At 35.9% G+C, this 14,357-nt stretch overlaps 1 protein-coding gene and 1 long non-coding RNA gene across 2 annotated transcripts; one reads left to right on the top strand and one right to left on the bottom strand.

Annotated features, from left to right (window-relative positions):
- The first annotated feature begins 31 nt into the window (after positions 1–31).
- Positions 32–14,324, top strand: LOC108118399. Its single transcript, XM_017231075.2, has 4 exons — positions 32–55; positions 1,538–1,645; positions 12,276–12,318; positions 14,119–14,324. Exons 1-4 carry the CDS (start codon positions 32–34, stop codon positions 14,322–14,324), a joined length of 381 nt encoding a protein of 126 aa, XP_017086564.2.
- LOC108118488 lies at positions 5,044–8,987 on the bottom strand. The gene is made up of 5 exons (XR_001772941.2): positions 8,808–8,987; positions 7,391–8,705; positions 7,195–7,326; positions 6,186–6,346; positions 5,044–6,072 (listed from the first exon to the last, which is right to left on the bottom strand). It is a non-coding gene; the product is annotated as an uncharacterized LOC108118488 (long non-coding RNA).
- Positions 14,325–14,357: the final 33 nt, after the last annotated feature.

Raw genomic sequence — 14,357 nt, 5'->3', positions numbered from 1 at the left:
GAGAGAAATTTGAAAAAACAAGGTATTTAGAATGACAAATACAATTTTTAAGAGGGTCAGAATAAAGTACCTTTTCCCGAATTCACCCGAATTTTAACCACAAGCAGCGACCTACACTTGGCAGAGTTCATTATCCTTGCCGCCGTTTTACTACAGGACATGCGCCTTGCAACGCATGCAGCCGGCTTGCCGTTTTCATTGAGATTTTGGGGCCACCATTCAATAGAATTCTCCCCTCAGACGTTAAAACTCGGCTCAGTGTTCGTCTTGTCTGTAAGATTCGGTTTTGGGATCGGGAGTCCTTGCAGTTCTTCAGCTGTTTTGACTTTTCCACTCGCTCAGTACCAAGTCGACTGCTGGCCAAGGCATACGAAATACTCGGAAAATCAGCGGGCAACCGAAAAAAAATATTTCCAATTATTAAAGTGAAAAAAGACTTTATTTAATTTGGACAACGCAAACGAAAACCCAAAGAAAAGAAAGTAAATTGCGAATAAAAAATGGGCTAGTCCTTCACTGTGTGTGTGTGTGTCTATGTGTGTTTGTGTTGGCGTCTAGGCCATTAAAATAATTGCACAAATATATCCGGTTATGCTGCCCCTGTTAACATCAACAGGGAATACGAAATAAATAAACAACCCCCATAAAAAAACCCGTTTTAATTGGTTAGCCAACGCCCCCGCTACTATGCTTACCCTCCTCTTGCCCTGTACTTTTCTTAACCCACAACTGTGTTTGGCTTTCTAAATTGGCATAAATTCATTTATGGGTCAAACACCCTCTCGAAAGTTACCAAACCATAGAAAAAAAATATATAAAATGCACTTGAGTATATTGGTGTTGGTTTTTCGTCTTTGTGTATGTGTGTGTGAGTGCACTTCCGGTTGCAAGGCACGTAACGGAAATATGCAGTGAAAAACCCCTCCCAACAACGAAAAATTTTCAAATTGCGCAAGGTTATTCCAAGTGAAAGGAAACCTCAAATATTCGCAATTATTCTTAAATGTCGAGAATGAACTAAACGCCTATCCTCCATCACCCACTCATTAGTCAGTATAATCGTGCCATTAAAGCCAAAACAAACCCAATCATGAAAATTAAAAGAAAATATTGAAAGCCATTTTCGCGGCCAATTGTTTATAATTCAAACGATATGTTTTTCATCTTTTTCGCGCCGTTCCTCATGCAGACGTAAACAATTAAAGCAAAAAGAATCGAATAGAAATAAAAGTTTAAACTTCATTTAGATGCTCTTGCAATTTGAAAATGCTAACAATAAAATATATTAATATCTTGGTTTTTTTATTTAATAACCTATTTAATAATTGATATTAATTTTCGAACATCTTGAAATCCCTTGTTCATAAAATTTTGATTATTTTGTAATATATAATATTCCTCTGTTTGTAAGAGTATTGAATTTTTGAAAAACAAACAAATATTCAATAATAAAATCTGATTTCGTGAAAGTTTCTGAGTTCGCGCCACCAAATATTGTTATTTTTTCGGATGATTTCAGTTTTTTTGCCGAAATCAGATTTCAATTTCGTTTTGCTTCTCGACCTCTGACCTCGTTGCTGCACTGGAGGTTCTACGGCAGCAAACTCGTTCAATTGCCGCCCTCAAGAGGAAATCTCAACTCAAGGTGAGTGAAAGGTTCCCCTATACAGAGAGCGACATTTTAAGATATATATATAAAAATCATTTTTATACATAATAAAACCATAAAATGGCTTTAATTAAATTGTAAACGAAAATAATTTAGTGACGAAACAATCTTGTTTATATTTATGATTGTTGTTTTATATTCAAAATATATTGTACATACCTAATATTTAACATTCCTAATATAATATTTGGAACTGTTGGGTTCAATTTAAGTGCAGGGGAATTAGTTGGTTTTGATAAGGATTATTACATCGCTGCTGGCCCTCTGCCATTGTTTGCCTTTGTGGCCTTTGACCCTTTGTCCAGGTACGTCCTCATTCCCATTCTCGTCGCCATTTGCATCCCCATCATCGTCCTGTCGATGACTCTTCAGTGTCCACTTGTGCCAGTTTCTCGATTACCAGCCAGCTCAATGGAGGGGTTTGTATTGCAACAGGGGAGAAGGTCGCACTGTACTGCGAGACTTTTCATCTATTTTCTGTTGCTGTGCAAACTGTGAAGTTCTTGCACTCGTAACTTGTGTTTGATTAACTTAATGAGGAGAGGTCAATAAAGGAGAAACTAAACGGGTAAGACTGAAAGCTTGACAAATAATAACGAAGGTAGATGATTGATTAGTTTATAAATGAGTTCTATCACCAAAGATATTGTGGGGTTAATATTATTTCAATCACTTGGATTCTTCATTTGGCACGAGCAGAAAATCCTGGCTTTAGACATAACACTAAAACAGCTGCATGAGATCTAGCTGTGCAAGCTTTAAGTTATTTAACTCAATAATAACAATAAGAATAACCAAAAATATATTTTCACTAATTGAAGAACAAGAAAACGATGAGGTAATAATTTTGTTAATAATAACAATCAAGTGCACATGTTTATTCCATCAATTGGTACAATTTATTAGGATACATCTTTGGCAGCTAATAAAATGGGCAGACAGTAACCTGATGGTATATTTTTTAAAAGAAAGGTAACATCTTTATCATCTTTGTAATCGAACTAAGTTTCAGTTGCCTGAAGTAAGCCTTAAGAATATGTTGTTACATTTTTTACGCTCGTCGTGTTTCGTGCATTACTGGAAAAAGTTGAATCGTAAAAACGAGTTAACCTAGTTTCAGGTGGGCAACGGTGTGTGTGTTTCCATTGGCATTAGTGTTTGTGTAGGGTGCATACAGTTGCATTTGAGTTGTTTCATGCAAATAAACAAACAAACAAACAGAAGCACAAATACGAACGCAAAGGCGAACACATGCAAGAAATTTGATTCATTTGCATGTTGCACCCCCAACAAAAGCTGCCACACAAACATAGATACCAACCAACACACACACAAGCGCACACACCCCACTGCACACAAGTGAAACTATAACAATCCTTACAGACATACTTTGGAGGTCAAAATAATAGTTCAGATGTACGTAGATATCAAAACTCGAATAGAGTTTGGTGTCTGGTTAGCTTATTTATTTTGCAAAGAACTTACTAATTTTTAAACCATTTTCGGCTAAATCAAAAAAGTAGATATAAATGTTGATAATTCATGTTTAAAATACTATTTCTTTGGACACATTTGTATGAAGGGCGCAGAACAGTTAAACAGCTTTTAAGCACAAACAAAGCCCAGAAACGAAGGGGTTAAAACAGGGGTGGATCGAGGCAAAGAGGTGCCTTGGGGTCACCGCAGGCGAGTGCAGTGCCCTCAATTAGAAGGCGCTCAAGGACATCGGCGAACAGCTGCAGCAACAACACGAATGGCAACAACAGCTGCTCGCTAAGTTCGCCTTTAATTGCTGACAACATGGCGTATACGTAACACCGACCTGCATTTCCCCCAGTAAAACGTTGCGTTACACGTTCCTCACATTGAGTTTTGATTTGTACTGCTGCACCCCTGTACTTTGAACTGTTTCTCAAGCATTTCGCGCTTGGCCTTCTATAAAAAAAACAAAATATTGAGGGTGAATGGGGTTAAAATGGGTTGCAAATAGCTGCCGTCGCCTTGGCTGGCATCCTCAGCCTCATCTTCAGACTCAAGTTACTGCCGCAAACAAAAACAGAATGACAACAAAGTTAGAATGAATCGAAAGCCAGGGGCATTAATGAATACCCTTTAAAATTAATGTAAAATGACGGAAATGAAATATATATTATATACATATATATATATTTATATTTAATATAATAGGTAAAAAGAAACAAAATTTTTTGAGGTCGATAATACCGTGTTTTTAGGTTCTCATGATATCCTCTCTATTGCTGTGGCTTTTGATGATGATGTTGTTGCCATTATTGTTGTAGTTCGTCCTCGACGTTGTCTTTGCTTGCGAATTTTCCCAAGGACACGCACTATGTGTGTGGAGCCACAAGTCGTTGGCGTTTGTTGCCCGCCACAAGGACACTTGAGGCATGTATGCCAGATTTAGTATGCCACCCACTTCCACCTTTTCGTCCATACCCTGGTGCTCCAGCATCCTTCCAAGGATCGGCTGCCGGATGTAAAAGCAGTCAAGCAACCTTCGCCGGAGGTGAAGCGACAAACCTGAACCTGAATTTATCCTCGGACTACCACCATCTCGCTTGCTCATCTACAGAAAAAAAATACTTCCCAGTTTTATTTTTTGTAATCTTCAGACTTCATAAAAGTTTTTATATTTAATCATTTTAGTCGTTATCGGCCCAACTATCGGCGTAGTAGCTTTTTGGGTTGTTGTTGGGTTTACACATAATGTGTAGGCGCATTCTTTTTACACTTATGATTCCAGCAACTACAACGTAGAGGCATAAAACAGGCGAAAACAATAAAAAAATATAAGTAAGATATACCTAAATAATATTCCCAGTCTTTTTGCTGAGATTAAATCTCCCAAGTTTACTGAAAACTATGACTCCGGCTGATCTTCTGTGTATTCTCTTTCTCTTCTGTTCTCTTGTATTTTTATATATACAATGCTCTCGCTTAAAAATGAAATTTCGGCTTGTTGAATTTATATTCTTATTTAGCGTACACTTTCCTTTTATTAATTCACTCATACGAGTAAAAAACAAACTTGATTAAGCCCAATTTTTTAACCATTTTTCGGAATCTGCAGAAAGTTAAAGGTATCGGTAGTTTTGGTCATCAGCAACTGAAAGCATTCGGCCTTTTAATTATCGTCTTGTTTTGACCAATTTATATCCTAAAAGCAGTCAAAAAAAAAAAAATGCAAATATTGTTCGGAAATCTGTATGCTGTATTGTAGGAAACGCTTGCTTCTATTTGTTGTTTTACTTTTATAGAGTACAATATTCTTAAACTAGTTAAGGGTATATTTGATCATATATACATATATTTACATCATAAGAACTTAGCAAAATTGACAAGCTATGAGGTAGTATAATTAAACATTTAATTTTATTTAATTCATTTGGCTAGCAGTTCTTTCATATAATAATCTTCTTCTAACAAAACTTTTTTACGGAGTCTGATTTGAAAATAGTGCGCTATAGGACGGTGGTAAGTCTTCTTGTGGTTCGGTCGGCGGCGCAGTAGGTTGGAAATCGGCTGCCGAATTTGTTGTACGGTTTTGGTTGTTGATATCCGGAGTGGTTGCATTGTTATGGTTGTTGGTATCGGGATTGGTTGCAGGGTTATGGTTGTTATATTCTTCATATGATGCGAATGGATCTAGTCCTAAAGTCCGAAGTACATTTGATCTGAAATTTTGGAATTCATCTGATCGTGAGTTCTGGAATGGTCCGAGGGTCCGCAATACCTCTGATCTATAATTTAGGAATTCTTCTGAAAAGGAATTTGGGATTTCATCTGATCTGAGATTCCGGGATTCTTCTGATCTAAAATTACGGGATTCATCTGATCTAAAATTACGGGATTCATCTGATCTAAAATTCCGTGATTGATTTGATGCGGCATTCTGGGTTGGACGTGATTCGGAATTGGCATTTTGTTCACACTTGCAACACAGTGAACGTACAGCACATGCGAACATAAGTATTAAAAACAACATCATAAAATTTAAAAAAATTCCAATTCTTCTCCCATTTTAAAAATTGTTGATGTAAAATCTTCCAAGCATACAGAAGTTTGAGTTTACGAGCTTATCAGACGGTTGCTCTCCAAGATATTCGCACGTGTATATTAACTTTCTCTTCTATTCTCTTAAGGTGTTTTAGAGAGATACGCGTTTTTTAATGGTTGGTTAAAGCTCAAAGTTTTAGTTTAGTTTTATTTTTGTCAGCAAAATAGTTCCTTAATTTTAAATCGAGCTATTCTGGATTGCACTATTTCATTTTTTCCAGTTTATTATCCAAAGAGAGGTAAAGCTGAGTAGGCAAATGAGACCGCGTATTTCGAGTTCTACTATACATTGATAGCTATGCTTGATAGCTCAAAATCCAATTGATCTGTAAAAGCAAAAAAGCTGAGTTTCACTGACTCTATTTTTTTTTTGCAAACAGTTGCAAACAGCAACTGTTCATCAGCCAAAACTAATAAATGATAATAAACAAAAACGTACCTTAAATCGAACACTTAAATTTGTACTTCCGTCGAATTGAAATGCTTCCACCTTACTAAAGTATCAGATTGTATAATGCGTATGATAGGAGAGAATATTCGCACTCTCACCACACTATTACACAAACTAAAGAGAGCGCGAGCCGTTCTACACAGCGGTCTCTGTAATTAAAGAATGCTCGGTTAGAGTATTTGTTTGAAAAACTTAACAAGTTTTAAAAATTGTTTTTGTCTGTAAACTACTTTTTTTAATTGATAAAAGCCTTCTGACTGCTAAACTTTCTTTACGGAGTCTTTTCTGAAAAAATTTCACTGTATGATGGTGGTAAGTCGTCTTGTGAGGCAGTAGGCGGAATATCAGCTGCTAAATTTGTTGTACTGGAATGGTTGTTGGTATTATGATCTTCAAATGATATGGAGACACGATTAGCTGCTTCATTTGGGAGTTGATCTGATCCGGAATTCCGAAATGATCCTAAGTTGTGGTAAGTTGATCCGAGAGTCCGCAATACCTCTGATCTGAAATTTTGGAACTCTTCTGAATTGAAATTTGGGGATTCAGCTGAACGGGAATTCTGGAGTTCTTCTGATCTGATATCCTGGGATTCTTCTAATCTGAAATTCCGTGATTGATTTGGTGTGGAATTCCAGGTTTCACTTGATTTGTAAAAAGGATTTTTTGTACATTTCCAACACAGTGCCGAGCAAGCGGCGAATATAAACAACAAAACAAAAATAAAATTTAGCAACAACAAAACCCAATTCACATCCATTTTCAATATTTGCTGATGTGAAAGCAGCCAACCATATTGAAGTATAAATTTATGCTCTTATCAGACGGCTCTTCTCAAATATATTTTGCATGGGTATATTCTCTTACTCTTTATTGTTCTCTTAAGGTGTTTATAATGATATGTGAAAAAACAGTGCTCTCTTTTAAAAGCGATTATTCTTCTGGGTTTCTTGAATTTAATAATAATTAATAATTAATAAGTTTTAATAAAACTCACAATGTCATAATGTCAGTTTTGTTATTTTTATTTATTTTAAATCCATCCAGCAATTTTTCTTACAGTTTACCAAAGAGGCAAATGAGATACAATTTTATCACGCATTCCGTTCTATTTCTAAATCCAAATGATCTGTTATAAGAAAAAATTGAGTTTCACTGACTCTATATATTTGCAAGGACAGCTTAATTCTTACCAGGCAAAACTAATAAACGTTAATAAACAAAAACTTAATCAATTGAAAATCGAACACTTTAATATTTACTTCCGTCGAATTGAAATGCTTCCACCATACTGAAGTATCAGATTGTACAATGCGTAAGATAGGGGGGTATATACGCACTCTCACCACACTTTTACAAAAACAAAGAGAGCGCGAGCCGTTTTACACAGTGGTCTCTGTTATTAAAGAACGCTCGGTTAAAGAGTTTGTTTAAAAAGGTTTACAAGTTTTCTTGGCTGTAAACAACTCTTTCCAATAGGTATTCTATTTTTTATATTTATTGGCAAAAAAATAGTATTTTGGCATAGCGCAAAGCAAGAAATGGTTGGAATGCAGAGTGTTATTCCTCGTGGAATAATTTGATTCATTATTAATTGTCATTAAAGACCTGAAAAATTTAACTTTTGAACATTTTTCGGATTAATATTACATTTTGTGTAGTCGTGGACGCCTTACGAAAAATCAAGCTTTGCTGCTTAGTCTTTTCTATTATTAAAATAACTTGGCTATTAACCTCCAGAATATGTATATTTCTTAGGGTCAAAAACGCGCCAATCTGTCGAATGAACATTTTCAACGAATGCAATATTCTTTTCAATATATACTGCTTGTAGTAGAGGGTATAATTTCATCACAAAAAAACAATAACTTCTAATATTTTAAGATTATTAGGTAGTTTATTTAAATATATATTTATTATATATCATTGATTTGGCAGCCCTTAAATATTTTCGCTTAAAGAAATAATACCCGCTTCTTCGAGTGAAACTATCCTTACGGAATTTCTTCTGGAAAAATATCACTGTATGATGGTGGTAAGTCTTCTTGTCTTTTAGTCAGTGGGGCGGTAGGCGGATTATCGGCTGCCAAATTCGTTGCTCGGGTATGGTTTCTGGTACCACATATTTGTGCACATTTCGAACACAGTGGATATAGCGCACACCCGCATATAACAATAAAAATACATAAGGAATAAGTTGAAAAACTTTGGAGTTCCGTTACCATTTTTAAATTGTTTGCGTAAAATCTTCCAAGCATACAGAAGTTTGAGTTTACGAGCTTATCCGACGGTTGCTCTCCAAGATATTCGCACGTGTATATTTTCTTTCTCTTCCGATCTCTGAGATGTTTATATTGAAATAAATCCAGTATTTTTGGCTTTATTATTTCTCTTTTTCCAATTTTTTCACCAAAGAGGCGTAAAACTGAGTAGACAAAAGAGACTTCATACTTTAAGGTCAACTATAATTGTATGACGCATTCCTTGATATCTCAAAATCCAATTGGTCTGTAATAAGAAAAAGATGAGTTTCACTGATTCTGTTTTTTTTTAAAAACAGCTTAATGCTCATCAGCCAAAACTAATAAATGATAATAAACAAAAACGTACCTTATTGAAAATCGAACACTTTAATATTTACTTCCGTCAAATTGAAATGCTTCCACCATACTGAAGTATTAGATTGTAAAAGGCGTACGATAGGGGAGAATATACGCACTCTCACCACACTATTGCAAAAACTGAAGAGAGCGCGAGTGGTCTCTATAATTAGAGAACGCTCAATTGAAAAATGTATTTGAAACAACAATATGAAACGCTATAGTCGAGAGCCGCGACTATGAGATACCCGTTACTGTTTTAGACAATTAGAAGATATTCATTTTGCTAGTTGAATTGGACAAAGCGCCACCTTTTGTCAAAAAAGCATGTTTACTGAAGGATTGCAACGTCCGAGATTTTCGTATTTTTCGGTTTGTCGTTTTTTAGACGTTAGAGAGGCCATGGCCAGATGGCACTTATAATTATCGATATATCAGCCATTCTACAAAAAGCGAAAATCGTCTTTCGAGCTTGGTGGGCGTAGGATGTGGTAATTGTACCACCATAAGATGTGCTGGCATCTTAAGATTTTACTTACCTAATCCCAACTTTCTACCTCTGATAGTTCCTGAAATTTCAGCAGTTTCAGTTCTTCGTGATTTATGGGCGTTAGAGTGGGCGTGACAGGGACCTCAAGAATCTGCCTGCTTAATCTCAAATCTGTATCTCTTATAGTTCCTGAGATCTCCGCGTTCATACGGACAGACGGACGGACGCACAGACATGGCTTTATCGATTTTTGATACTGATCAAGAATATATATACTTCATAGGGTCGGAAACTCTTTCTTCTACCTATTACATACTTTTCAACGAATCTAATATACGCTTTTACTCTACGAGTAGAGGGTATACTAAAGGCAAGTTAAACATTGTATTGGTCACAAAATGGTATATATACTTTATACTTATCACCATTTCTCGGAAAAGTAGTAAATTGGATCTATGCGTGGGCGGGTATAATTTCATCATAGGGAACGTAACAAAATAAATTTATAATATTTTAAGATTATGAGGTAGTTTATTTGAATATATTTTATATTATTCTTTTGGCTGCCATTTTTTTTTAATAGTCTTCTCACAGCGAAACTTTCTTTACGGAGTCTTATTTTGAAAAATTTCACTGTAAGATGGTGGTAAGTCTTCTTGTGGTTCGGTCGGTGGGGCAGTAGGTGGGAAATCAGTTGGCGAATTAGTTTCACGGGTATGGTTGTTGGTATCGTGATTTGTAGTACGGTTATGGTTGTTGGTATCACGATCTTCAAATGATGCGAAGTTTGGGAATTGGTCTGATCCGAAGTTTCGAAATATATCTGATCCGAAATTCTGGAATGCATCTGATCCTAAGTTCTGGAAAGTTGGCCCAAGGTTCCGCAATACCTCTGATCTGAAATTTTGAAACTCTTCTGAATTGAAATTTGGCGATTCATCTGATCTGAAAGTCCGGGATTCTTCTGATCTAAAATTCCCGGATTCATTTGAATCGAAATTTGGGAATTCATCTGATCTGAAATTCTGGGATTCTTCCGTTCTGTGAGTCCGGGATTGTCCTGATCTAAAATTGCTTGATTGATTTGATGCGGGATTTCGGGATGCACGGGATTTTCGCTCATGTGCCCATTTCCAACACAGAGGATATAGAGCAAGACCGCATAAAAAAAAAAAAAAAATTAAAGAAAAAGTTTTAAAAGCATCAAGTTCCGTTCCCATTTTTAAATTTGTTCTTGTAAAATCTTCCAAGCATACAGAAGTATAAGTTTATGAGCTTATCAGACAGCTGCTCTCCAATATATTCGCACGTGTATATTCTCTTGCTCTTCCGCTCTCTGAGATGTTTATAATTATATGTTGAACAGTGCTCTCTTTTAAAAATGATTATTATTTTTCTGGGTTTCTTGAATTTGTTGTTTATAAGCTCAAACTCTCAACTGTGTCAGCAGAATGGTTCCATTACTTTAGTATCAGCATTTTTGGCATTGACTATTTCACTTTTCGAGTTTTTTCACCAAAGAGGCGTACAACTAAGTAGACAAAAGATACTTCATATTTCGAGGTCTACTATACAATTGTACCACGCATTCCTTAATAACTCAAAATCCAAATGATCTGTAATAAGAAAAAACTGAGTTTCACTGACCCTATGTATTTGCAAGGACAGCGCAATGTATCAAAACTAATAAATGAAAACTTACTTTATTGAAATTCGAATGCTTTATTTTTACTTCCGTTGAATTGAAATGTTCCAACCATACTGAAGTATGACGTTATACAATGCGTAAAGGGAGGTATACGCACTCTCTCACCACACTATTACCAAAACCAAAGGGAGCGAGAGACAGTGGGTTCGGTTAATAGAGAACGCACATAAAAACATAGCATAAACATAAAAAGAGCGCCAAAGAGAAAAGCTTCATTGCTTTACATTGTAGAACTTTGAGAAGTATTCTTGTCTGAAAACTACTTTTTGTAAGTTCATTTGTTCGAGTCAACACTTTAGCACATACCAAAGTCGACATATTAAAACATAACAAGAGAGCCAAAAGAGAGTAATTTTATAGCTTATCGTGATATTCCGACACGTGTTTGCTAATTTCTCTTAACTCTTTTTATATACATACACATACGTACGACTGCCAAATTTATGTAGGAAAATTTCTTGTTTTATTGGAAAAAATTAGCTATTTTATTTTTAAAGAAATTTGTCTCGTTGGGACTTTTAATCACACACTAATAGGTTGAATTAAAAAAAAACGGCTTTTAGTTTGATTTATATAAGATTAATTTAAAAAACAATTATGTGGCCAGCGTTTGGGAACTAGATAGGTATAATTTATGAAAAAACATTATAATTATTTACATTATCATCTAAATAAGTAATACCAAAATTTTTGCTTATGTATTTCTCTATACCTATCTCATTCTGTAGGAGCTGGTGGGGGTGGCTTCATGTTTTGTGGCCGAATGTTTGGTCAGCCATGAAGGCAACAACATAGCACCCCCTTAATCCACCTCCGTTCACCTTAACCCGCTGTTGTTGTTACTTGGAATCTTGACATTTAATTATCCGCTGTTGGCTGCAGTTTCCACTGGGGCAGCTGATTCTGTGTGTCAAGGTCCTCGGTTTGTTTTCGGCGGCTGGCGGGAAACGCATCTGAGGCTGAGGTGATCTGCTGCCAAGGTCTAACTCGTGAAGGAAATTCGACAAAACGTTCAAGGTGAAATTTATCAATGTGCTATCCCGGCAAGCCATTAAATTGAACTTAAAGTGCATCTAATAAATGCATTGGAAACATAAGCTTATTAGGCGTTCTGAAAAGCATTTAAAAATAGTTTGGAAAAAATATATACCTATAGTCTTGTTTAGATTACTTTAAATATTAATATTAATTCTTTAACATTTATTAACTTGGTTCTGATTACTAACATTTATACTAACTAACTAATTTTTAACTGCTAGCTCTTTTTATTAACATTGCAGTTGTCGAAATGGAGCGATGCGAAAGCCGGCGAAGAAGGCGAAGGTAAGCCATTTATCTTAAAAAAAATATGGAGTCATATCAACATTACGTATACGCAATATATACCACAGTTTTTGAGTCGCAGTTTGGGGGAAACTTAAATTTAGTGTTGGTCATAAATTTTAACTAAAAGCTGCAACTTTAGGGAGAGAGAATATACGTTTAAAGTTAAATCTAAGAAACTAGACTTTTGTTTTTTCTTCTATAAACGGTTATTGCCCCAAATTTGAAAGCTCTTAATAATGGAATGTACTTGCTATTAGCACCAATCGACATCAACATTCAACAAACTAAACTAAATAATAAATTCCGAGTTAAGCAGCTGTGATTTCAGCAGGAATTTAAATTGCAATTGTATAAGTTTAAGTGTTTAAGTTTTCAGGTCAATCAATAGCAATCCGATGGGTCTTGCCTGTGATTAGTAGTATGTCAGGATATGAAGAGGATATCTGTATGTGTGTGTTTTAAGTGCTTCGTTGCATGTATGTGTGCCTTTTTGTGTGTGCAAAATGAAGGTACTGCCGACGGCATTTTGCTTGGCTTGCAGCATGGTTTACGTGTGCTCGCGACCTACGACAACCTAAAAGAAACTTGCCTAGGTTAAGTCCTGCGCAGACTCACACAAAGCCACTCAAGGGACGACGTTAATGCACATGTGGGCATGTGTGTGTTGTGAGTGCAATCAATGAAAGTTCAACGCACGTGAAAGGCAACAAAAAATGTGACTTTGCCATGTCTAAAACTTTGCTTGTTATAAAAAATTGACCATTTAAAAGTAATTTTACAAGTGGGCCAAATAAAACGACTAGTCTTTAATATACCAAGCTTGGAGATTGATTTACTTAAATTTAAAAGATTAAGTTTTTATTAATAAGAAAAAAATGAATATGTTTTTAGATTTGTTTAGAATACTTATGAGTCACACTATGGCAATTCTATTTCAATTATTTTTGATTCCAGGGTTACAAATTCAAATTCTTTGTACAGAAATTTAAAAAATAAGCTAAGGCGCTCTTTTTGATTTTTTGTAGGACTCTGTGGGTACTCCACAAGGTCCTCAAAAGTGTCTGCCATAGTTTGAAGAATATCCGAGTGGAGAGCTGTGCAAATATGTTTGCACTTTTAAGGGCGCATGTTTGTTTGGCTGCTGATGCGGCCAATGCCATTTGAAATTAAATGCCAAAAAGTGACAACACATCGAACCACACACGCTCCCATTTCTTTTTTTTATTGTGAAAAAAAAACGAAGAACAAAAAATGGCAGGCGATAACTGACCCAGATTTCTGATGCCACCCTGCAAACCACCGCACATCGCGTATACGCCGCGTGTTTGTGATGGCTTTTACGGTTTTCCCTTCTTCGCTTTTTGTGTTTGCATTTTCCGATTGAAAATTATTATTTTATTTCCTAGCCATGATAACGATAACGATTGCACCCCAAGGTTATAAAAAATCAGAGAAAATACTTTTTTATGGCAATTTGATGATTTCCAGGAGCAGCTGCCTTGAACACCATCAATGTGTCTGTATGTGTGTATATGTGGGTTTTGTTCAAGGTCGAATTGGGTTGAAAGTAACTGGATTATCTTTCCCAGACATCTGAGCGGTTAGTTATAAGCGGATGTGATGGTTGCAATCAGTGGAGCATCCAGAATGTAAAAGTTTTTTAACACAATATTTTGTAAAAGTTGTTATCCAAGTATCTTTCCTATTTTTATCCTTCTTTATAATGTTTCATTTTTCGGATAAGACCTGTTGGCGTTTTAATAAAATTAAAAATCTTTATTTTCCTCTCACACATAGACGACGGAAAAAAGCTGCATTTCGTGAGTCCGGCTCGCCGGAAATCGGTGCTGGCTCCCATCCTAAATAAGATCAAGAATGGCGCTGATGCGGCGGATAGTGCCGAGAAAAAACTGGGCAGCGAGAGCAGTGGCAGTGGTCACATAGCGGTCCAAATAGAGCCAGCCAGACGGGTCAAGGTGGGATTTACTTGGATTTCTCCTTAAATGCAATAATAATGAATCATATTGATCCTTCAG

This window comes from Drosophila eugracilis, unplaced genomic scaffold (assembly GCF_018153835.1).
Source record: "Drosophila eugracilis isolate 14026-0451.02 unplaced genomic scaffold, ASM1815383v1 contig_1197, whole genome shotgun sequence".
NCBI lineage: Eukaryota > Metazoa > Arthropoda > Insecta > Diptera > Drosophilidae > Drosophila > Drosophila eugracilis.
Note: the sequence above shows the minus strand (reverse complement) of the source record. Positions and strands in the feature narration are given on the sequence as shown.

What these genes read in the sequence shown, in the direction of transcription:
- LOC108118399 (XM_017231075.2), top strand. Translation starts at nt 32, where the DNA reads ATGACAAATACAATTTTTAAGAGG. An exon ending in CAAATACAATTTTTAAGAGG is followed by an intron (nt 56 to 1,537) that starts GTCAGAATAAAG and finishes TGCCGAAATCAG; the next exon opens with ATTTCAATTTCGTTTTGCTT. An exon ending in AGAGGAAATCTCAACTCAAG is followed by an intron (nt 1,646 to 12,275) that starts GTGAGTGAAAGG and finishes TTAACATTGCAG; the next exon opens with TTGTCGAAATGGAGCGATGC.